Below are 25,683 nucleotides of genomic sequence, written 5' to 3'. Positions count from 1 at the left end.
AATCCTTTTGTTGGTAAAAAAAAAACCTCACTTTCAAGAGTAGGACAACATTCGATGGACACTGTCCGTCTCTTTTTACGCAACTGCAATAACAATTGCATCCCAATCAATTATCCAAAAGGGTGACTTGGAGCTGTTTCTCACCAACATCTGCTAAGCCTGGGTATAGGGCTTCACTAGGAGTCACCAGCAAGCTTGTTTAGGGCAAGAAATATTCTTTCCTTATGAACCTAAAAATTATTTTGATTGCTGTGAATCTTTGCAATCTTCTCCTTATGTGCATGCTTGGATGTTGTGCATTTAAAGATGAGTGTGAAAGATTCTTGGACTACAAGGGAATTAGTGGATATTAAGCAGAAAGTAATCAAAGAAGAATACTGAAGATGATTTTATCAAATGACAGAGCAGACTGAAGAAACCATATAACCTAATCCTGATCCCACTGAATGGACTAAAATTGTTTGAGCCCACAATCCGTCTGGATTACTCAAGGTTTCTCCATGCCTGGAGTTCCCAGCTCCAATGCCAAAGATTACCTGGCTGGCATAATACAGTGCATTCAGGACTTCAACAGTATTGTGTGAACAGTAGCAGTCATTTTCAGTAATGCATTGACAAATCCTCATTCCTATAATGCATCCAAAAACTCTGACAGCCAGTAAAACCTGACCAGACTTGTAGTCTTTAAAGCTGTAAAGGTAATTATCAATGTTTCAGGTATTAAAAGTAATTGAAAAAAATGGTAATGCTTGAGGTAGAGGCTGCTGAAGAGAAGAGGGGGGGCAAAGAAGAGAGTGACCTACCTGGAGAATGGAGCAGCATGGAGTCAGGGACGGCGACGAAATATTTGTTTTAAAAAATGAAAAAAAGAAAAAAATGGTAAAAGAAAATATTTTAAAAATCAAGATTTTTAAACTATTTCAAAACGACAAATAAAATTAGGCAAAAAGTATACTTGGGCAGCATTATTAGCGCTGCATTTAGCGCCACATTATTAGAGTGGCAGTGACCCAGGTTTGAATGTGGCACTGTCTGTAAGCAGTTTATACATTCTCCCACTGTCTACATGAGTTTCCTCCAGGCTCTGGTTTCCACCCACACTTCAAAACAAATGGGGGTTGTAGGTTAATTGGGTGGAATGGGCTTGTGGGCCAGAAGGGCTTGTTACCATGCTGTATGCTTAAATTTAAAACAAATTTTAACAATTTAAAAACAAATATTTTTAGAAAGAAACTTAGCCTGGATATGTGTCACCATACAATCTCAATTCAATCAACATTCTAACTGGCAAAGGATCTGATTGGGATTCTCTGCCATAAAAATCCAACAAGTTGAAGCTCTATCATTGAACTCGTGGGTGGAATCAATAAATTCTGAATTCAAGAAGTTCAGGATTTCTGTGTGACAATGCATGTGTAGAAATTCATGACATGCTTCCATTTAAACAGGTAAGTACTAGTGGCATTTTTGGTATCATTGGGCATTGACCTAAAAGATGCAGGACCTTTATGTTCTGATTGAAATACAGAATCAAACCAAAAAATGCTGCAAATACTCAGCAGACTCACACAGCATCTGTGGAGACGGAAAAACTGAGTGATGTTAAATTACATCAAAACTGGCTGGCAGGAAGATGAGATACTGTTTCTTGTGCATATATTGGGCTTCTTTGGAACAGGTCACAAGGATAGAGAGTTCAAAGTGGAAGCAGGCCGGAAAATTAAAGTAACAAGCAATTGGAAGCTGAGTCAGCTTTACATACTGAACAGAGAGATCTTCTGCAAAATAATCACTGCTTCTGATATGATTTATCCAACAGACCATATCATGAGCAAATAAAGCAATGCACATTTCAAGGGAGACACCATTTCTCTTGGAAGAGTTGTTTGGTATTCTTGGATACTGGGACTGGAAGACATAAAAAGGCACATGTTGTATCTCCCACTGTTGGATAAGAAGGCTCCAGGAAAAATGAAATGGGTATTGATGGACATGGAAGAGTCAAGCAGGAAGCCTTAGGGAAAATAATTCCTTCAAAAGGCAGATGAAAATATGCCTGATATCACATTGAATTACAGAGGGTGATCTGTTCAACACAGGTCCCGAGTGCTGAACCAGCCTTTCAGCCCAAATTGATGCCAATTTGAACTGTACATCTGTCTGCACATCATCTAGATCTCTCAATTCTTTTACTGCTCATGTGTCTAAATGCATCTAACACATTGCTATCGTATCTGCCTCCACCACTTTCCCCAGGCTTCTCTTTCCAGGGAATCCACATTTTTCTGTGTGGAAAAACAATTAAAATTTTCACCTAAAGCTATGCCCTCTTACATTTCTATTTAATGTATTTAAGATTCTATTTACCTTATTAATTCCTCTCATATACTTCCATCAGGTTGACCCTCATTCTCAATATTCAAGAAATAAATGCCTGAAAAAAGATGTGCAGGAAATGGAACAGACACAACTGAGAACCCCATCAACTATAGTGGAAAGGAAGCTACAGTTTAGAATGGAGTCCTACATGAAGCACAGTGGAAATATTCAAAATAGCTGTGAGATTCTTTGGGTTTGTAATGGATATTGGTGATTAATCAATCACCTGAGATGGAGGTACAGAAGTCAAGAAAGGAAGGGGAAGAGTTCAAGGGTAGAGCTTAGTCACAGCGAAATGAGGGAACAGATCCACCACATATCTGGCCACTCAGTTTTGCTCATGGGAAAACTGGGATTTCTCGCACAACCCAATTTATTGATGGGGCATTGTTCACCTAGTTAGAAAAACTAAGTTAAGCAGAACATTTTCTTTCATTTCATTTCAATAGGTTAATTTGTCCCAGTTAAATATTTAAATAGATGTACATTTCCAAAAAATTTAAAAAATAATTTCAATATTTTTTTCAAGTCTATTTCAACTAATTTTAAATGTCTCATGATCAGAGATCTTTAGAAACAGTTGAAGAGGCCTTGGATCGTAGGGGCACAACAGCCTTTGTCAGTGTCCCAATGCTTGTGAACAATCTGCTTAACAGGAGTCATGGAGCCATGGGTTAGTGCAGATGTGGAGATAAGTAGTGGGTGACTAGCGGAGCATGTACGAGCGCAAGGCATGGAGTGACCTCAGTGAAATCCTGAAGCTATATTGCTGCCAACCGGTTGCTTAAGGAAACAAGATGAATCAACAAAGAAAACAGTTCAAATCATCAAACAGATTTCACTTGATCAAGGCTCACCACCACTTCAAAGTGCAAGTAAAAATGAGTAACAAATGCTGGGCATCTAATCAAAATTCAGATGGTGCAAATGAAAAATAGAGCTCATCATTGTTCTTGTGTGGAACAGAGTGCTTCCCAATGCGTCAAAGGATCTTGCACAGGGTAGCTAAACGCTCCAATGAACTATAGTTCATCTTTAAAAAAATGGTGACGCTGCTCTAATGGTAGTGGCACCAGTGGTCCAGACCCGGGAGAGCGGAGAGTGGACACATAGTACTGCCTGGTCCTAAAATGCTAGCGGAAGTGTACAGGTGTTAAACAGCCTGTTAGAAGAGCTGACAGTGTCTTTAAACAACAATCCTGCAACCACAAGTCTGTGCCCAAAAAGGTGGTGCCTTTGCTTGGCAGTGGCCATGAGGAGGTGTAGACTTTGGAGGGCAGTGGACTGGCACAGAGGACCAGAAAATGGGATAACACCCCCTGTTGAGAAGGAGAAGCAGAGAAGACAACCCTACAGTGGTGGTGGTGGGCCAGCGAGGAGCTCAGCGGGCTGTGGGATCCACACAGCTGTGGACAACTTGAGATCAGGGGACCCACATGGGCTGTGGACTGCTGGAGACTGGCTCATGGGAGGCAGGTATTGGAGCTAGGATTCGAGACAGTGCTAAGGGCAAGAGAGGCTACCGAAGGGCCTTGGATTTCCTGATTGTGCTGGGGGATTGGATCTGGAGCTCAGGTTGTTGATGGATCAAACAGGAGTCTGTGTGGCTGCAGAAGCTGCAAGAGCACTGGAGACAAATCCAAGGCCACTCAGTGAGCCTGACGGAACTCTCTTTTTCTTCCTTTTCTTTCGTACTGTAAGAAGTGCTGTGCAATATTAATGGCTACTCTTTGTCAGCCTATGGCAGGCAGAAGGCAATTTTGTGTAATATTACATGTTCTGTACTATTACATGACAATAAATGGTATCTTGAATCTTACACCCCTAAACTTATATTACAGGCTTTATTACAGATTTCTGATGGACTTGTGGATCCCTCTCTAATCACTGTCCAATGCTGTAGTAAATTTTTTAAATCAGTCAACATTTTGGAAATCGTCATATTAGTAAAGTTTTTCTGATCTTATTTATTAGTCTGAATTACCTACTTTAAATGCTTGATGTGTTCAAATGCAGATAAAAAGGTTCTGAGACACGAGTTCATTCATGTTTATTATCATCTGATTGTACAAGGACAACCTGATGAAACGGCATTCTCCAATCCTCGGTGTAAAAGCATGCAAACGCACAGCCAAACTTAACATATGTACGGCCAAATGATACTTATGCAGTATATATATATATATTTATATGTTTATAAAAATAAATAAATATTATTTAATAAATATTAGAGTCTTGGAGGATTAGTATGAGCAGGTTTCACTGCCTGTGGAAATAAACTGTTTCTCAGCCTAGAGGTTCTGGCTCTGATACTCCTGTATCTCTTTCCTGATGGGTGTAGCTGAAAGATGCTGTGTATGGGGTGGTAAGGGTCCTCAATGATTAACCACACCCTCTTCAAACAACGATGCTGGTAGTTCATGTTGATGGGGTAGGAGGGAGACCCCAATGAACCTCTCTGCCACTTTTATGGTCTTGTGGATTGACCTCCAATCCAATGCTCTACACAGCAACCATACCACACTGAGATGTAGACAGCCTTGATAGAGCTCCTGTAGAAAGTTGACAGGATAATGGTTGTTAGCTTTGCTCCATCTTCTCAGGAAGTACAGTCGCTGTTCTGTTTTCCTGACAAGTTAAGAGATGTTGTGGACAACAATCTCCATATTCAACACAACATTTTATATAGCTCTGGTCAAGACCCAAAGTAACTGCCTTGGATTCTTCAGCACTAAACATTTACAATCTTCTTTATTGAGTGTCCTTTTGTATTTTGTTTCAGTTTATTTTATTCTGATGCTCTCTGTTTCACTCATTACTCTGGCCATTATGTTTTGGGTGGAGAAATGTCTATGGTTTACTGTGAAATAATGTAGTCAACTAATCCTGCTGCAGTTTATTCTGGTTTATCATATCAGTAATTTTAGATGGGGAGGTGAAATGAGGAATGCTGAGTGTGCAGGTTGGGGAAGATGGGAGGTGAAAATGAAAAGAAAACAGCTTAAGATTAGATAGTAGGTGAGATACTTTTGCTGGATCACATAACTAATACAAGAGCCAATAATTTTACATCATGCTATACATGGCTTATTACTTACAGACCCTTGGCCCCTCATGTGAGAAGAGCCTTGGAGAGACACCACAGCTAACTGTCTTTGCAGTCGCAATACTTCTTTCTGAGATTCTCTCAGCACGCGCTCAAAGTCATTCTGCTTCAACTGATCTGGAGCCTCCTGTGAATAATCAAGAATTAAAAAAAGTGATCAGAATTATTCTAGGAGTTTGGTCTTTGAACTAGAAATTCAGAAGACTAATAAATGTGAACGCTCATTTTTGGGTCACATTATTAACAAGATTTTTACTTAGAAGCCTTCAAGTAGAGTATGCAAGTTAGAGAGATTCATTGTAAGACAAATGCAGTTAGAGAATGCCAGTGCTTTTCACAGTCTGTGTTTACGTCTCTGGTGAATCACACAGGAGCATACTGGAATTCTGAAATAAGAAAAGGAAAATGCTGGAAATACTCAGCAGGTTAGGCCATATCTGTGGAAAGGGAACAGATTTAACATCTTCTGGTTAATGATCTTCTGGTGGAATTAGAAGATTTGGCAGTCAGTACAACTCTGACTGGATGCCAACTGCAGGCAAGGAGGAGAGAATGCATAGAGTAAGAGGCAACTGCAGCCACAATGCCAAAAAGTAACAAAATGAGGAAAATGGAATACGATGCAGGCACCATATAATATACAGCACGTACAAGTAAGACAGAAACAATAGTGAACTGCCAGCAATTAAGAACTGTTAACAACGGAGCAAAGCGTGTTTAGAATAAGTTATTTTAAGCGACAACTTACCTGAATGCAAATGCTTTGCAACAGGGAATTGCTTAGACATTTTAAAAATGATTAGGAGAGGAAACAATCTTTAATCCTTTCTGAAAACCATTAAACATTGACTTCCGTCAGGATTATACTTACTCTCACTCTTTCTCAGCTCCATTTCAGTGAGAATATTGTTTGGTAAAGTACGAGATGTGATCTCTGGTAAACATAAGATGCTGGGAAGGAACAATTTAATTTGAAGGTGTAGTCAGGAACCCTTTACAACATTCAAGTTTACTTTGTCTCAGCCTAGAGATATAAATGTCAGAGTTTGTTCTTTTTAATTCTGTTTTAAGATCTAGGTGGAGAGTTGGCACTAAATACTGTTCTTGCTCAACCTTAGTTGCCATTGAGAAGGTGGTGGTGAGCTGCCTTATATTTTAAAAAAAATTACATTTGGACATACAGCACAGTACAGGCCATTTCGGCCCACGAGTCCATGCCGCCCAATTTACACCCTATTAATCTACACCCCCATTACGTTTTGAACAGTGGAAGGAAACCAGCGACCCCGGGAAAAACCCACAGACACAAGGAGAACGTACAAATTTCTTACAGACAGCACAGTATTCAAACCCCAGTCCAGTCCCGATCTGTGGCGCTGTAAAGGCTCTGCACTAACCGCTACACAAACCGTACCTTATTGAAGGCAGCAGTCTTTTTAATGAAGGTTCCTCAGAACACTGTTGGATAGAGAGTCCCTCGAGTAAACCTAGCTATGATAAAGGACTGGCACTATATTTCTGAATCAGGGTATTGTGTGACTTGGATGATACGCTGCTGTTGCTCATGTTCCTGTACATTTGCTGCCCTGTTGTTTCTTGGCAGTACCATGGGTGTGGTGGCAAAGTGCTAGTGATCCTCATGACCACTAGAGGGAATCGGAGACGAGTTTGTTGCAGCTCATTTGGATTCAAGATGGATGCCTCCACACGGTCATGTTCTTTAGCCAGTAAGTATAGTTGTTTTCAAAAGAGTCTGGAAAAACAACCAACTGAAAAACCTCACAAAGATTAGCGTATACAGAGCCGTTGTCATACCCACACTCCTGTTCGGCTCCGAATCATGGGTCCTCTACCAGCACCACCTACAGCTCCTAGAACGCTTCCACCAGCGCTGTCTCCGCTCCATCCTCAACATTCATTGGAGCAAATTCATCTCCCACATTGAAGTACTCAAGATGGCAGAGGCCGACAGCATTGAATCCACGCTGCTGAAGATCCAACTGCGCTGGGTATGTCACGTCTCCAGAATGGAGGACCATCGCCTTCCCAAGATCGTGTTATATGGCGAGCTCTCCACTGGCCACCGAGACAGAGGTGCACCAAAGAAGAGGTACAAGGACTGCCTAAAGAAATCTCTTGGTGCCTGCCACATTGACTACCGCCAGTGGGCTGATATCGCCTCAAACTGTGTATCTTGGCGCCTCACAGTTCGGTGGGCAGCAACCTCCTTTGAAGAAGACCGCAGAGCCCACCTCACTGACAAAAGACAAAGGAGGAAAAACCCAACACCCAACCCCAACCAACCAATTTTCCCTTGCAACCGCTGCAACCGTGTCTGCCTGTCCCGCATCGGACTTGTCAGCCACAAAGGAGCCTGCAGCTGACCTGGACATTACCCCTCCATAAATCTTCGTCCGCGAAGCCAAGCCAAAGAAGAAAATAGTTGTTTTTAAAAAATCCAATTTTCTTTATTACAATAAAAGAAACACCACATGGAACTAGCAATGGAAGAAACACCAGGAATGTACAGAATGTGTATCAGTTATTATCAGCAGACTCCTTATGCTGTAAATTGGACTGGAAATGTCAAGCACAAGTAAAGTCTGTTCAAACAAAGATTCATGCGGTATCTGCAAGCCTTGGACTAGATAGCAAACCAGATACACGGAAGGTTGCCCAGCTACTTACTGTGGTGGGACCTCAAGCATTAGAGATTTTTTTATTAATTATTTTTATTAAGTTTCATCATGAAACAAATACATTGCAAGTTCATATAAATTAATTGTACATTTAGATTTGTATTGTATTATATAGAAATAATAATACAGACTCATATTCCAATCCATACATATATTGAGTAGTATAAGAAGAAAAAAAAACTAAAAAAGAGGGGTAAAATAAAAGTTGGTTCTGATAATCTGACCCCAGCTACAAACCAAGTTTGAAATTAGTACTCTAAGCAGACGAAATCAAGCAATGGCCTCTAGATATCTGACCATACATACCCATTTACTGCATCCCTGCACCTTGATCATTCCAATTGTGAAAGTAAGCAATAAATAGACCTGTCTTATCAAAAAATTATCTTAATCTTCTTGACATTATGTCTAATTTTTTTTACAAACTTAAAAAGGACATGATATCCAGTAGTCATTGTCTATGAGTGGGTGGAAAGTCCTCTTTCGATTTCAGCAATATTCCTCTTCTCGCCAGTAGTGTAGAAAATGCTAAAGCCTGTCTTTGGTTAGACTATAAATTTACGTTTATAAATTGTAATTAATGGACATGGTTCTAGATTGATCCCAAAGATGGTTGAAAAGGTTCTGAAAATATCAGTCCAATATTCTTCCAAATTGGGACAAAACCAGAACATATGTATCAAAGAGGCTTCAAATCTTTTACATTTGTTGCACATTGAGTTGATATCTGAGTAAGTTCAAGTAAGCTTAACTTTAGAAAAGTGTAGTCTATGCATCACTTTAAATTGCCGAGCACAGAGATGATTCATGGATAAGGGCCAAAATTGAAATTGGATCTTCTTCTTGGATCATTCTCCCATTCAGTTTGATCGTGATTAAAGAGACTGTTTTTAGATTCAATATTTTATGATATAAAGTGGATATTATACCTTTATGTACAAATTGTAATTCAAAAAGTTCATCTGTGATATTCAGATCCGGAAGATGTGGAAATACTGAAAGTTTAAAGCAAATAAAATGTCTAATTTGATAGTAACTAAAAAGTGTCTATTCGGCAGATTAAATTTCATCAATTGTTGTAAAGATGCAAAATTTTGTTGGATAAAAAAATCCTTGAAAGTTTTAATTCCTAGTCAATTCCATTCTTGATACCTTGCATCTAAAATTACAGGTTGAAATAGATGGCTATTTAACCATCTATTTCAACCTGCTATTTTAGATGCATTAGAGGTTTTCAATAGAGTTGTTTTTGCCGAGGCAGAAGACCAGGGCAAGTTCGACAAGCTTATCGAGATGTTTGATGAACACTGTTCGCCAAAGAAAAATGAAATGTCCGCTCGCGCACGCAGCTGTAGGGAGAGAGCTTTGATACTTTATTTTGAAAATGGACTTGAAATTAAAAGCAAGATCATATAATTTTGGATTGCTGCAAGATTCAATGACCCATGATCAAATTGTGTTCAGGATTATTGATAAGAATGGAGAGAGAGGTTGCTGCAACAGACAAAGCTTACCTTAGCTGAAGATGTGAAGATATGCCACGCCAGTGAATTAGCTATGCAACAAGCAAAAAAGTTCGGTGAGAGAGCAAAGTCAGTGAAAACGAAGGTATAGCCATAGCCACAGTGAGAGTCTACAAACATAAACAAAACATGAGACAGAGGAACAACAAACGGAGAGACATACATTTGAAAATGCTGTGGCACTCAACATGCACCAAAACAATGCCCCGCCTATAGAAAAGTCTGTAATAAGGGCAAAGGGAAGATTCACTATGCAAAACAATGATTTTCCAAAGGGAAACAAAACAGAAGTGAAAGTGTTCACACTGTACACACTATAGAAGAAATTGCCCTCAGTAGGCATAGTAGTGCAGAAAGATTATAAATCAACAGACACTGAACAGCCAAGCGTGAACAGAGTTGAGCAGGACAAGTGGACTGTGTCATTGCATCCAGCTAGACACAGGGACAATTTGATATGTGAGCGTGACATCAGGGCAATGAAGATAAACCCATGTCATCCATGCAAATCCTGTACAGCTCAAAGCCTACATTGGACTAGATCAACACAAAAAGTACATGTAAACTCCTGGTGAAAGTTAAAGATAAAGAGCACCACCTCAGGTTAGCAGTTGTCCCAGATGGACATGAATCACTGCTGGGTGACAAAGCATGTGAAAATTTAAGCCTAATCAAGAGGGTATACATGCTAGGAAAACCTGTTGTGTTAGTTAATGCATTATCCAGGGGATGACGCAGAGTGAAGCACACAATGAGAGTTCCACAAAGACAGATATGAATATCCATGTGAACCTTATCACTGAATCGCTTCCCATATCTGGTGAAGGATGGCCGAGAGGTGGAATATCAGCCATACTACAATATCAGAACAGAGCTGAGTGTTGTCAATGGGCTTCTACTCAGACAGAACAGGATTATCATTCCTCAATCACTGCGACAAGATGCTGAAAAGGGTGCATGAGGGGCACCTTGGAATGGAAAAATGCAGAGGAGAGCCAGAACTATGGTTTATTTCCCAGGGATAAATGCTGACATTGACAGGATGGTTTCAAGCTGTGAGACTTGTTTGAAACATCATGCAAAGCAACCAAAGGAACCCATGATACTAACTGACATACCAGCAGAACGATGGCATAAAGATGAGACTGATCTGTTTCACATGGATGGAAATAATTACTTGCTGATTATTGATTATCTATCAAACTATCTGAAGATTGTGCTACTTCCTAATATGTCTGCTGTTTGTGTGATCAAATATATGAAAGCAATCTTTGCATGTCATGGAATTCCTCAAATTGTCTACAGTGACAATGGACCATGCTACAGCGGTACAGAATTCCAGAACTTTGCAGAAGAGGATTATTTTTAACATGTGACTTCTCAAGTCCTTTGCATCCACAGTCAAATGGTAAAGCAGAGAAAGGAGTGCACATAGTTAAACCGTTGCTCAAGAAAGCACTAGACAGCAGCTCAGATCTGTATCTAGCTCTATTGAGTTACAGAACTTTGCCATTTGAACATGGCATGTCACCCACTGAGGTTCTGATGGGACATAGACTACACACCACACTTCCCTACTCTGCAGACCCAAACAAGAACAGAGATGTCAAACAGAAACAAAAGCATCAGAAAAGGATTCAAAAAGCAAACTATGACAAGTCAGCAAGAAGCTTAGGGGCACTGGTACAACATGATACAGTGAGTCTCAGAGATTTCAACATTTGGGACAAAAAGGCTATTTATTGTTCTGGAAGAAGAAAATCCAAAATCGTACACTGTCAGAACTGAGGATGGTCAAATACTAAGAAAGAATCAAAAGAGTCTGCTGAAAATGCAAGAGACTCTGCAGGGACAGACAAATGCAGAAGATCCAGCCTACCCAGCGACAGAGGAAACACCACCAGTGATGGACAGTAGTGGACCTGCAGAGCCGACACCAACGCCTGTGTTATGAAGATCCACACACATTATCAAAGCACCTAACAGGCTGATTCTCTAAAAGAAAAAGAACTGGACACTTAAAAGGTTTGTGCTGCTGATGTTGCGTTTACATTTGTGTTGAACTTTAAATTGAAATCAGTAATGTATTAGTGTGTCATGTTGTTAGATTAAACATCTCAAGGAAAATCCCTGGTACCATTTGAAGTTTCTTTTATTGTAATAAAGAAATATGGGTTCTTTTAAAACAACTATATTTTAGCTATATTTTATAGCTAAAGGCATCCATCTGAAATCCAACCGAAGTTGACAACAAACTAGTCTCTGACTTCCTCTAGTGGTCAGGAGGATCACTAGCACTCTATCATTATAATGGGTTGAGACGTATTGAAACTCAGCCTGGGTGGGTAGCTACTGAGCATTTTGTGGCTGGGTCACACACAGCCACTGTGCACTCTTGGTGGATGTGATGTTCATGATGACAATATGTGACGTCTATAGTGGCAGAGTGCCAACCAATCAGAGCTACGAGAGTGGTAAGCTTCTTGAGTTGTGGGGTAGGGGTGTACTCTCATCTAGCAGAGTGCTGCCAGCACCGATCCCTGTGGCACACCACTGGTCTCAGGGTTCCAATGTGAAAACCAACTCTCCATTTTGCCTCCTACCACAATGCCAATTTCATAAGCATTTGGCTATCTCACCCTGGATCCTATGTGATTGAGCCTTCCAGAACATCCTACCATGGAGGAGATTCTGAATGATCAATGAACCAAAGACACTGCCTTACTTTGACTTTTCGTGGACTATTTCCTTTATTTTTGTAAGATGGTTTATATGAATGTTTGCTCTGAGAGAGTGCCGCAAAACAATGAATTTCGTGATTCGTTCATGACAATAAATTTTAATTCTGATTATTAACTCTTCAAAAACTGAATGATTTCCCATGCACAAGCCTCTGGTCATTATTCCAAATTGGTCATTGCCCTTCCTAATGCAAATAAATCCTGTCTCTTCTAACAACTTTCCTGGTTTACTGGCTTGTAGTTCCCTGGGTTATTCCTGCTGTTCTTCTTAAATAAAGGCACAAAGTTACCCACCCTTCCGTTTTCTAATGCCTCACCCATGGCTAACAAAGATCCAAAAGTCTCTGCCAGGGTCTCAGCAATATCTTCCCTTGCTTTTCATAACATGCTAAGATATCCTTGGTCAGGCCCAAGGGATTTAGCTACCTTTATGCATTTCATGACCGTCAGCAACACCTCCTTCATGATGTTGAGATGCTCCAGGATATCACTCTTCCCTCCCATGTTATCAAATAAAGATGAGAAGTAGTCATTTAAGACTTCCCACATTTCCCGTGGCTCCACACAGAGATTACCATACTGATATTTAAGGGTACCTGCTCTTTCTCTCAGTTACCTGTTAACTCTTACATGTAGACATTTTTAGGATTCTGCATAATCACCTAGGGATATTATATGGCCCTTTCTTGCCCTTACAGTTTCCTTCTTAAGTGTACTCCTTCATCCTTTATATCTTTCAAGTGACTCACAGCTCCCTTTAACTGACATATGCCTTTTTCTTGATCAGTCTATCAATCTCCCTCATCACTCAAGGTTCTCTCATCTTGCTGGTCTCACCTTTTCCTCTAACAGGAATATGCTAGTTTGGAACTCTTCCCACCTCATATTTAAAAGCCTCCCAGTACCCAATATCTCTTTACTTGCCCACAGTCTCTCCAATCAACCTTGTAATTCCTGTATAATGTCATCAAAATTAGCATTCCCACCCCCCCACCCCCCCCCCCCCCCCCCGATTTAGGAGGTTTGCTAGTACTACTCAGGAGAATTTAAGCTTGTCAGGCAAGATGGTAGGACTGAATGTAGTAGTGTATTAGGTGTGAAAGTTGAAGGAAACATACAGATTATAGAAAGCAAGAGTGCTGGACTGGAAGCGGGAGCTCTGGTTAGGTTAAACCGCATTTACTTTAATGCAAGAGAACTCCCAGGCAAAGCAAATAAACTGGAGGATTAGTTTGCACATGTTATTACGATATTATAGCTATTTTGAAAACATGGTTGAGGGAGGTTGGGGGGGGGGGAGTCAGACTGGCAGCTCAGCTTTCCAGAGTACCGATGGTTCTGTTGTGACAGAGGGGAAGGGAAGAGAGGACAGGGAGTTGCACTATCAATTAAGGAGAGCTTCATGACAGAACTTGGAGAGGATACCCGGGAGTACATCCAGTGAGGCCATTTGGATAGAATTTGGAAATGGGGAATCACTTTGTTGAGATTATACTATAACCTCCCTCAATAATCACAGGGAATTTTATGAGCATATATTTAGAGAAATTACAGATAGGTATGGGAATAATCAGGTTATAATAGCGATTTTAACTTGGTTAATTTTGACTGGGACTCTCTCAGTGCAAGGTGATCAGATGAGGCAGAATTTGTCCATGATAGTTTTCTGAAGCAATTGAAGATTACAATTGCTTCTTCTGCAAGAAAGGTCTACACTTGATTGTTTCTCAGGAGGTTGGGCCTATGACCTCTTGCTTGTTGGCCCCTGCTCCTCCTCCTGCCCTTTCTCCCTCCTCTCCCTATTTATTTATTCAGGCATCTGTCTGCCTTTTGCTCATATCTGGACTCAGGGCTTAGGCCCAAAAAGTTGGTTATATCCCTTTGCTTCCTATTGATGCTGCATGACCTGCTGAATTTCTCCAGCACTTTTCTGTACTCTGTAGTTGTCAGGGACACTGTCTTTTTCTTGATCTCTTAAATTTCTCAGAACAATACCATTCTATTGAATGCCATTTATACCTCTGAAGTTATTGTTGGGAAAGACCTTACCTTGGCTTCCTTGTCACCTCTGATCTTCCTTGGGGCTGGGATGACAAACTTTCTTTTGCGGAGATATGACCATAACCATTGAAATGTTTTACCTTGATACCACACTCAGTCAAATAGTGCCTTGATGTCAAGAGTACTCACTTTCATCTCCTGTGGAATTAAGCATTTTGGTCCATGTTTGGACAAAGAAACCGAAGTGGACATCTGTGAGCATATTATTCATGGGTAAGTACCCTTTAATATCACTGTCAATAAGAGCCTCCATCACAAAACAAATGTTAGTTGTTTGCTGCACAGAGAACACACCGGATGGCACAATCTGACCAGAGGGTTACAGAATGATGCACAGACATGTCATGTCAACCTCCTGCTCCACTGCCTTGGCATAGAAGAGTCTGCATTTAGTCAATTTTTATCTACCCTGAGAATTCTCATCAGTGATTCTTACTGAACTTTATATCTCTCCCGATGCCAATTACAAGCAGGCACTTTTATAGAAGTACATGACGTGGTCAGTCAACAGCCCACCCCAATGCACTACAAATCATAGTCAGTGAGTTTAACCAGGCCTGTCCTAAGAAAAGCTTGCCCAATTACCACCAGCACGTAACCTGCTGTACCAGAAGTCTCAGCACACTTGGTCACTGCTCTACCAAGATAAGGAAGGCTTACTGTTCTTTAGCGAGACTGCATTTTGGCAAGTTGGATCACCTGACTGTACTCCTTCTGCCTTTATACAAACAGAGCCTAAAAAGAGAGGCTCCAGAGATCAGGATAGCCACAAGGTGGTGCAGGAGGCTGAAGAACAGTTATGGGACTGCCTTGAGTCAGTGGATTGGGCTGTTTAAGAACTTAGCAGAGGATCCAAATTATTACACCAGGGCCATTACAGACTTCATCAAAACAGTTGTGGATGAGTGTGGCCTCACCAAGTTGTTCCGGGCTTTCCCTAGAAAGAAGCCTTGGAAGAACCACAACATTTAGAACCTGCTGAGAACCAGACAAAAGGCATTTAAATCCGGAGATCCAGAACACTACACAAGGATCAGGGACAACTTATGGTAAGTTATCGCCTGGGCAAAATGGAGATTCCAGAAACTTCCAGAAAACGGAAACAACAAAGGATACCCTACCACTGTGACAAGGCCTAAATGACATAACTACTGCAAACCTAAATCCATACAGAAGGAGACAACAAAGCTTCACTCCCAGGTAAACTCAATACCTTCTACATTTGATTTGACTACCAGAACAAGTAAGAGCCAATGCACACTATCATGTCCCTTGATGACTGTCTACTGTCAGTATCCGAGGATGATATGCAAGCTGCCTTCAGAAGAGTGAATCCAAAGAAAACATCCAGTCTGGATAATTACTGAAAATCTGTGCTTACCAATTTGTCACTGCATTCACGGATATCGTCAACATCTCACTCCAGCAGGGCATTTTTGAAATAGGCCTCAATGTATCTTGCTCAAAAAGAGTGTGGTAATGTGCCTATATGACTACCGACCAGTGACACTCACATCCACAATGAACTGTTTTGAGAGGCTAGTGCTAAAACATATCAGCTCCTGTCTGAGTGGCCTCATGGATCTGTTCCAATTTGCCTAATGCAGTAAAAGGACCATGGCAAGTGCCATCTCCCTGGCTCCACACACAGCCCCGGACACATATATCAGGATGCACTTTATCGACTACAGTTCAGCATTTAACACCATCAAAACTGATCAGCAAACTCTTCAATATCCCACTGTGTAATTGGATTCCTTACCTCCAGGCCACAGTCAGTGAGAGTCTCCTTCACAATCTCCATCAGTACCAGACCACCATAGGGCTGCATACTTAGCCTCCTGCTCTACTCGCTATACATCTATGACTATGTGGCTCACTTTAACAATAACACCATCAATACATTTGTTGACGATACCATGGTAGTAGGTTGTATAAAAGGGGGGGGGGGGGGGGGGGAGGCAATGAGTCATCATGCAGGAGGGCGATTGAAAACTTGGCTCATTGGTGTACTAACAACAACCTTGCACTCAAAAGTAAACACTGTGATTGAAGTAAAAACACAATGCTGTAGAAACTCAGCAGGTCAAACAGTGTCCTTTATATAGAAAAGATAAAAAATGTAACCAATGTTAAAAATACATAACTTGTGCCCTTCATCAAGGCAAGGAAAAATGTCGGCATGTGTCCAAATAGAAGGTAATGGGGTAAAGGCATGGTGGGAGGAGCATAATTGCAAAGGCAGAAGGTAATAGGTGGAGAAGGGAGGGAGGACTCAGCAGCAAGCAACAGGAGAAGGGACAGCTAGGTGAATAGAGAAGGAAGGGGGTGGAGAGCTGAGGGAAAGAAGACAGGGGTAAGGCAAGGGAGGGGAAAAAGCAGAGTGCCCAGACAGAAAATCAGGTGTGGTTCCTTCAGTTTATGGGTGGCTTTGGCGGGACAGTGCATGAGGCCATGGACAGACATGTGAGTATGGTAGTGGGACACAGAACTGAAATGGTTGGCCACCTTGCATTCAATGTGACCAAAGCTAAGTAAGTGATTGGGGACTTGAGAGGAAATTCAGAGATGATCATTGGGGGACTTAAGGTGCAGGGGATGAACAAATTTAAGTTCATAGGAATCACTATCTCGGAGAAAATTTCCTGGACCCAACACATAAATGACATCCTGAAGAAAGTATGTCGGAGCCTTTACGTTCTCAGGAGTTTGCGGAGGTTCAGTTATGACATCAAATATCTTGGCAAACTTCTACAGTTGTGTCGTGGAAATTCTGCTGACTGGCTGAATCACAGCTTGATATGAGGGCACCAATACCTCTGTGAAAATGCCTGCAAAAGGTAGTGGACTCAGCCTAGTAGATCACAGGCAAAACTCTCCCCACCATTAAGAAAATCTAATGGAACGCTGCCTTTGGAGAGCAGCAGCAATCATCAAAGATCCACACCACCCAGAACTTGCTCTGTTCTCACTGCTGCCATCAGGAAAGAGGTATAGGGGCCACCAAGCTCAGAAATCCTTCCACCATCAGATTCCAAACAACAAACTCAATCACACTTAATTATGGGCTCTTACTTTGAACTTTATTACTGAATATTTATTTCTGTATTGCACTGTTTGTTTGTACTTCTTTTTGTTCATATTTCTCTCTTCTGAATATTTTATTTATTAAACATAAATAATGTCAAAAATTTGAGTAGTTTTTTTCCCCCCACTACTGATAAGTAGAAACTCAGCCTGGGCACTGGAAAAAGAATCTCAGGATAATATGTGATATCATGTATGTCCTCTGACAAAAATTTGAACTTTTTGACTTTGAAATGACAGTAAACCAATCATATGATAATTGGTCAGATTGGATTTGATCCACCTTTTGTTAACAGGACATCTCTTAGCACTTCTCTATATTACTGGACAGAGCCACCATTAGTACTTTGCTGGAGAAGTTTAAAAATTGAATCAGGAATTCAGGAAAAATTACTTGATCTGCTTGAATATGAAATTCATTTTGTAGCTACTGAGGCAAATGTTATTGAAGGATAGCACAAAGGCACATGTTGTACCCAGGATTAAAATAATAATCTGATATTGTAAGATGAAGAGAGATTAGAGCAGTCTGAAATTTTGCTTGAGAAAAATTGTCATTGCCCGTTTCCTTTGGAGTTATGGAACTGCACATAACAAGTCAATTAGGTACAATTAAAACAGTGGTTTTCAAACTTTTTCAAAATTTCGGAGCTTTTTCATTCCACCTTAAGTAATCCCTATGCCATAGGTGCTCTGTGATTAGTAAGGGATTGCTTAAGGTGGTATGTGGGTGGAATGAAAAAGTTTGAAAACCACTGTTTTAATTGTACCTAATTGACTCATTATGTGCACAGTTTCATAACTCCAAAGGAAATGGGCCAATGGCAATTTTTCTCAAGCAAAGTATTTCAGCAACAATTGGGTCCAGAGCAGTGATTTGCAATGTTTTTTCCCCACTTACATACCACCTTAAGTAATCCCTTACTAATCACAGAGCACCTATGGCATAGGGATTGCTTGAATGGATAGAAAAAATTTGAAAACCACTGGAGTGAAGGAAGTGCTCACAGCGCTCAAATACTCTTCAATGTAACTCCATGCCCTTTCAGTGTTTTTCTATAATAATGTTCTGTCCAGCAGAGGGCGATTTATAAACATGAATGAATAGGCAGAGGGGAAATTTTGCAAAGGAGTCATATTGAAATGTGACTGCAGATACTGGAATCTGGAGCAAAAAAAATAGCTGGAGGAACTCAGCAGGTCAAGCAGCATCTGTGCAAGTTTGTGGGTGGTGGATGTTTTGGGTTGAGACACCCTGCATTAGGACTGAGTGTAGAGGGAAGAAACCAGTATAAAAAAGTGAGATTGGGGGTGGGGGGGAGGAAAGAGATGGGGGTCGCTAAGTGATTGCTGAAATCTGAATGAGGTGGGTAATGATGAGCAGACAAAGTCAGGGGTTGGGGGAGTAAGCTCTGAAACAGACTGGTGGTTGATAGGTGAAAAACAATGAGGAAAAAAAAACACAGGCGATGTCATGGGGTGAGAGGGCGGAGGTTTAAGAAGGGAAGCTCTATATAGGAGAAGAAAGGGAAGGGGTGGAAGATGGAGGAAAGGAGACAGAGGGGTAGGGAAAGAGAGAAACTCAGGGGAGGGGGTTAATGAGACCAATCAATATTAATGCCATCAGGTTGGAGACTGCTGAGACAGGATACAAGAATGTTGTTCCTCCAATTTGCAGGTTGCCTCAATTTGACAGTACATAGGCAGACAGGTCAGTGTGGCAATAGAGTGCGGAATTAAAATGGTTGGGCACTGGGAGCTATTTTCTATTGAAGCAGACAGAGCAAAGGTGCTCAACGAAATGGTCTCCCAGCCAGCATCCAGTCTCCCTGATGTAGAGGAGGCAGCGTATCGGCCCTACAGATTCACAATTGAAGAGGTTTTTTTTGAATATTTTATTTAAGTTTTCAGACATACAAAATCCAGTAAACAAACCCATTCATGTACATATGCATACCCAAAGTCCGTATTTGTCCCAACCCAAACCCCACCCATCACAGTGATCCCACTCATCACGGGGCACATGACCCCTATCAAGGCCTGTAATGAAAAAATAACACAATGGCTATGCCATTCAAAGAAAATACTAAAAAGAGTTGCATCACTTGGAAGGACTGTTTGGGCCCTGAAGAGTGTGAGGGAAGAGGTGTAAATGCAACTGCAGCCCTTCTTGCAGTCGCAGGGATAAGAATGAAGGGGACAATTGGTGGGAAAGGATGAGTGGATGAGGGAGTCGCAAAGGGACCAATCCCTATGGAAAGCAGTCAGGGGAGGGAAATGAAGGGATGATGAGTCTGTAGGTGCCGGAAATTTCGGAGCATAATATGTTGGATGCAGAAACTGGTGGGATGCTAGGTAAGGACAAAAGGAACCCTATCCTTGTTGTCTGATGGTGGAGGGGGAAAGGGCCAAGGCCAAGAGAAGTGGGTGAGGGCTGAGTTAATGGAATCAGGTGGGGAGCATATAGTGGATGGGAAGAAAAAGTTTGAAAACCACTATTTTAATCGTACCTAATTGACTTGTTAAGTGCATGGTTCCATAACTCCAAAGGAAACGGGCCAATGACAATTTTTCTCAAGCAAAATATTTCAGTAACCTTCCTTTCCCACTCACATACACCTTAAGCAATCCCTTACTAATCACAGAGCACTTGTGGCATAGGGATTACTTAAAGTGGTATACGAGTGGAAAGAAAAAGGTTGAGAACCACTGATATAGAATCTGAATATAGTAGCAGGGGAGAGGCTGGTGGGAAAAGGTGAACAAGGGAAAGGGACTCTAGGTGATCTATAAGGAGTGGGAAAAGGACACAGACAGTGTGCATTACCTGAAAATGGAATTCAATGTTTATTTCACTGGGCTGCAGGGAACACAAATTGAAGATAAGGTGAGGCACTGCTCTTAACTAGCTTTTGTTCACCTTTTCTATCTCCCCCACCACCCCACCCTACCATCATTATTTCGATTCATTTCCATCGCTCATGTTCCATTACCACACCCAGATTTTTTTCTCCCTTGGCCTACCTCTCATCTTCTTCCCCCACCTGTTTCCATCTGCCCATCATCCATCCCATATCTGTTTCCAACTCTCACCCAGCAGCCTCCTGGTCTCAAAAAAAACTCTCCATCACCTGGCTTTATCTCCCCTTATTCTCCACCTCAGCTGGTTTCACTATTGCCTACCAGTCCATTCTCATACCTCTCTCTTACCTATTTGCACGTTATTATTAGGACTGAGTGTGTCAAGAAAAAAATTATTATTCCTTATTATTCCTTTGGAATAAGGAATAATAATAATAAGACCATTCAAGGAAGTAGGCTATTCAGCCCATCAGATCTGCCCCGCCAGTCAATCATGAACTGATTAATTTTCCAACTCAGCCCCACTGCTTGGCTCTCTCTCAATAAACTTTGATGCCTTGGGTAATCAAGCACCATTCAATCTTTCCCTGAAATACTTCCTGTGGCCACAAATTCCACAGATTCATCACCCTTTGGCTAAAGAAATTTATCTGCATATCTGTTCTAATTCTGAAGTTATGCACCCTTGTCTTGGACTCTCCCACCATGGAAACCACCTTCCTACATCTACTCTGTCCATGCCTTTCAAAATGTTTCAATTCCAATGTCCTAAATTCCAATGAGTACAGGCTAGGAACTGTCAAATTTTCCTCATATGATAATCCTTTCATTCTCGGAATAATTTGCGGAATCTCCTCTGAACCCTCTCTAACATCAGCACAACCCTTCTTAAATGATGAGCCCAAAACTGCTCACAATACTCCAAGTGAGGTTTCACCAGTGCCTCAACATGACATCCCTCTTGAAATAAATGCCAGCACTGCATTTGCCTTCTTCACTACCGACTCACTCTACAAGCTTACCTTCAGGGTATCATGCACGAGGATGCCCAGGTCTCTTTGCATCAGGGAATTTCCATTTACTCTTCATTTAGAAGATAGTCTGCCTGTTTATTTCTTCTACCAAAGTGCATGTCTGTAAATTTTCTGATATTGTATTTCATTTGCGATTTTTCTGCCCATTTTCCTGTGTCTATATCCTTCTGCGGCTTCCCTGTATCCTGATCCTCCGCAAATTTGGCCACAAAGCCATTCATTCCATAATCTAAATTACTGATATAAACATAAAAAGAAGCAGCCAAAATGCTGACCCCTGTGGAACCACACTGGCAACTACCAGCAAACCAGAATATGATCACTCTATTCTGACTCTACTTTCTGCAAATCAGCCAATGTTCTACCCACACTCATTTTTTCTGTGATACCATGTGATCTTATCTTGTTAAGTAGCCTCATGTGCAGCACCTTGTGAAAGGCCTTATGAAAATCAAATGTACAGCATCCACTGCATCTACATTATGTATCCTGCTTTTCACAATTTTAAAGAAATCCAATAGGTTTGTCATGTAAGATTTTCTCTAAAGGAAACCATGCTTGTTTTGGCCTATCTTGTCGTGTGCCTTCAAATATTCCGTAACTTCATTCTTGACCATCAACTCCATCATGTTCTCAACTACTGACGTCAGGTTAACTGGTCTACAATTTCGTTCTTGTCCCTCCCTCCCCTCTTCTATGGTAGGGTGGCATTTGTGATTTTCCAGACATCTGGGGCAATGCCAGAATCTATTGATTCATGAAAGATTATTAACAATGCCTCCAAAATCTCTCCAGCTATTTCTTTTAGAAACCAATGGTGTAATCCATTTCATCCAGGAGACTTCTCCACTCTGAGACTATTCAGGTTTCTCAGCACACTCTTCCCTTGAAATAGTAACTGCACCCATTTCCCTTGCCTGATACACTTTGACATCCGGGACATTGCTAATGTCTTCCACAGTGAAGACAGATGCAAAATACTCATTTAGCTCCTCTACCATCTCTTTGCCTCACATTACTATTTCTCCAGCATCATTTTCTAGTGGCCCTATATCTCTTTTACTCTTTATATACTTGAAGAAAATTTTTGTGTCCTTTTAGATATTATTTGCTGACCTAATTTCATACTACGTATTTTCCCTTCTCATTAGTTTTTTTTAAAGTTGTCCAGCAAGCTTTTAAGAACTTCCCAATCCTCTATTTTCCCACTAATTTTTGCTTCCTCATACATCCTCTCATTACCTTTTATGTTGGCTTTGATTTCCCTTATCAGCCACATTTTTCCATTTGAATATTTCCGTTTTATTGGTCTGTATTTATCCTGCATGGTCCTCACTTCTCACAGAAACTCTATCCATTGCTGTTCTGCCTACCAATGCCCCCTTCCAATTTACTATGGCCAGTTCCTCTCTCATGCCACTTTACTCCACTGAAATACCAACAGTAAATCTCAAATTGAACTCAATTGTATGTGATCACTTTCCACTCATGGTTCCTTTATCCAAAACTCTTTTCCACCTCTGGTGGAAATACACAACACCCAATCCAGTACAACCACTCCCCTCATTACAAGAAGAATGTGAAAGCTTTGAAGAAGGTGCTGAGGAGATTTACCATGTTGTTGCCTGAATTGGAGAACGTGTTTTATGAATCAGTGTTAACAGAATTAGGATTTTTCTCTTTGGAGCAAAGAAGGATAAGAGGTGACTTTCTGGAGGTCTACAAGGCATAGAGGTGAACCAACAGCACCTATTTCCCCAGGCAGTAGAAAATATAGACGGCATCTATTTAAGGATAGCAGAGAAAAGTTTAAGGAAGACATCAGGGGTGTTTTACAAAGAGAGTACTGGGTACCTAGATGCATTGCCAGAGGTGGTGCTGGAGGCTGGTACAAAATAGGTACATTTAAAAGACTGACAAGGACAAGGAAAAATAGAGGGTTGGGGATGAGGTAGGGAAGGTTCAGATTATTGAGTAGGCTTATATAAGTCCCCACAACATCATGAGCCAAAGGCCAGTACTGAGCTGTGATGTTCTGTATCTATCTGTGACTTACTTCTGAATATTATTCCTGTAGCAGAGTTTCTCAACATTAAATAGTAATAGAATGAGGTTAAAGTCTCAAATAATTTTAACCTCAAATGGTTCAGGTCTCTACTGTTTGGTCAGAATGGTCCGAGGATAGACGAAAGTAAATCTTGTTTTTAACTTATTATTGAATATCACAATTGTGCTTATTGTACGTTTACTGCAGCTAGGAGTGCCACAAATTATGCAATGAAATTAAATTCTACAGACATGAGTGAGCATCCTTCAAGGAGACTGTATTCTTCAGAACAAAACTCACATGTCTGAAATTTGTGCCCTAGTTTTTAAAAATATAACAAAATGTAATTTCGTCTGCAACGCAGCCAAAGGCAAGAATTCATTCCAAAACCTAATTGTGTGGTTTTTACCTTTGATGGTCCCAGTTTTGCATGAAGGTCACGACATTCTTGTCTCAATCCTTCTATCTCTTGGTCTTTGGCAAGGATGACATCAGCATGTTCAGAGAGATAATTGGCTCGCTGCCTGGCAAAGACTTTCTTGTAGTGTTCCAAACTTGAGCCTGTAGCTGGGACAGGAGAGTTTACCTGAATTAAAAGATAAATGCATTGGTCAATACACAAAAAAGTCAGGGACTGGTTGTAATAATAAGGATAAGTAGAGATTAATTGATTTGCATCCCAACGTAGCTTTTCTGATTGAGTGCATTTATCAGTCTGAATTTAAATGAAATATGACTGTGATGCTCCTTCCAGAACTGTTGTTTTTAGCAATCTCCACTACAGTTCTTGGAACTCTGCCTTCCTGTTCCCATTCTAATTACTGTTCATTTCTCCTGCAGCTTTCTATTTCAATGACCAAAATAAGCTTTTTGACTGTCTCCAATTATATACAGGGAATATCAAAACCATAACTTTTCGTCCATGATAAAATAACAGCAGTAAAAAAAAATCACTTAACAACGTTTAAAGGGACCCCACCTTGGTGTTGAATTCCAAGTACAACAGCATCATTTCGAGACCCAATTACTTCAGCATTGTCTGAGACAGCCCGCACGTCTTCATCCATGTATTCTGGTACCTGATCTTTTAGCAGGTGCCTAACAGCTGTAACAGCAATTTCCCCCCTGCTTGCATTTGCTCCTGGTTTACCAAATCCTCATGTTATTCCATTTAAATTCATCTAAAATCCAGCTCCTCCCTATTAATGTCACTTTGGTCAGTATCATAAGCTCCCACCATCCGATTTCCTCTCATTTCTTTGCTTGAGCAACTTAACCTCACTTGTCACCCTCTCTCCTTTTAGAATCTTATTTAAAACTACTCCTGATCGACTTTTGGTGATTCTTAAGGTTTTGGTTCAGCATCAATGTGTCTCTGTGCATTTCTTTTACAATAAATGCAAATTATTACTAATTTTATAAACTGAACTGACTCACACTTTAGCAGAACCTGGGAGAAATGACTCTAAAGTCCAGGACCACACAAACATACAGGAATCCAGTATAATAAAACATCTGCTCCAGTATATCCAGAGAACCAATATACATATTATTACTTTGTATGCAGGTTATCATCTAAATGTTCAGAATCATTAACTTTCAGAAATGGATACTAGATCAGCAGCAGGGGGCCCTGGATGATTTCATCTCTTTTTCATTAAGGCCACTAAGCGCTGCCCAGTAAATCAATTACGCTGGCACAACCTAATGGTACAAAACCTGATGGGATGCATAATAATTGTATTTAGTCAATATTAAATAATATAACTAAGATTAATATGATACAAATTTATAATGTAATATAAACACTTCAGTACAAGTCCAAAAATCCGGGCTGCTTAGTGATTGGGCGTGTCCAGATTTTACAGATTCTCAGGCAGTACTTTTAAAATTCAAATTGAAGGAGGAATAAAGAAGAAATGAATAGATAAATGTTCACTATTTGTTACAGCATGCTTCATTTATCAAAGCAAGCAGTTTTAAAGAAAAATAAAGTCACTGTGAATCTGTGGCACTTACACTCACAAAAGCCCGCTAAATTTAAAAAGTTTGAAACTTTTCAAAAAGTCTGCATTCCTGAGTGGTCCGAATTTCTGGCATCTGGACTTCTCCTATAATATGTTGCATGAATACAATTTGAATTA

The 25,683-nt window shown here is 40.6% G+C and overlaps 1 protein-coding gene across 20 annotated transcripts in view; it reads right to left on the bottom strand.

The window, feature by feature from the left end:
• The window catches only part of LOC138749254 (RIMS-binding protein 2-like), a 227,447-nt gene that overhangs the window by 113,299 nt on the left and 88,465 nt on the right, over positions 1-25,683 (bottom strand). For all 20 annotated transcript variants that reach the window (XR_011348508.1, XM_069910403.1, XM_069910409.1 and 17 more), the window contains 2 exons: positions 23,949-24,125; positions 5,478-5,612 (listed from right to left, as the gene is read on the bottom strand). Coding sequence is in view for 19 of the 20 variants with exons in the window: in XM_069910403.1 (XP_069766504.1) it covers positions 5,478-5,612; positions 23,949-24,125 (312 nt within the window). In the remaining variant the exon portion in view is untranslated. The remainder of the gene's footprint in view (positions 1-5,477; positions 5,613-23,948; positions 24,126-25,683) is intronic.

Source organism: Narcine bancroftii, chromosome 14, assembly GCF_036971445.1.
Source record: "Narcine bancroftii isolate sNarBan1 chromosome 14, sNarBan1.hap1, whole genome shotgun sequence".
NCBI lineage: Eukaryota > Metazoa > Chordata > Chondrichthyes > Torpediniformes > Narcinidae > Narcine > Narcine bancroftii.
Note: the sequence above shows the minus strand (reverse complement) of the source record. Positions and strands in the feature narration are given on the sequence as shown.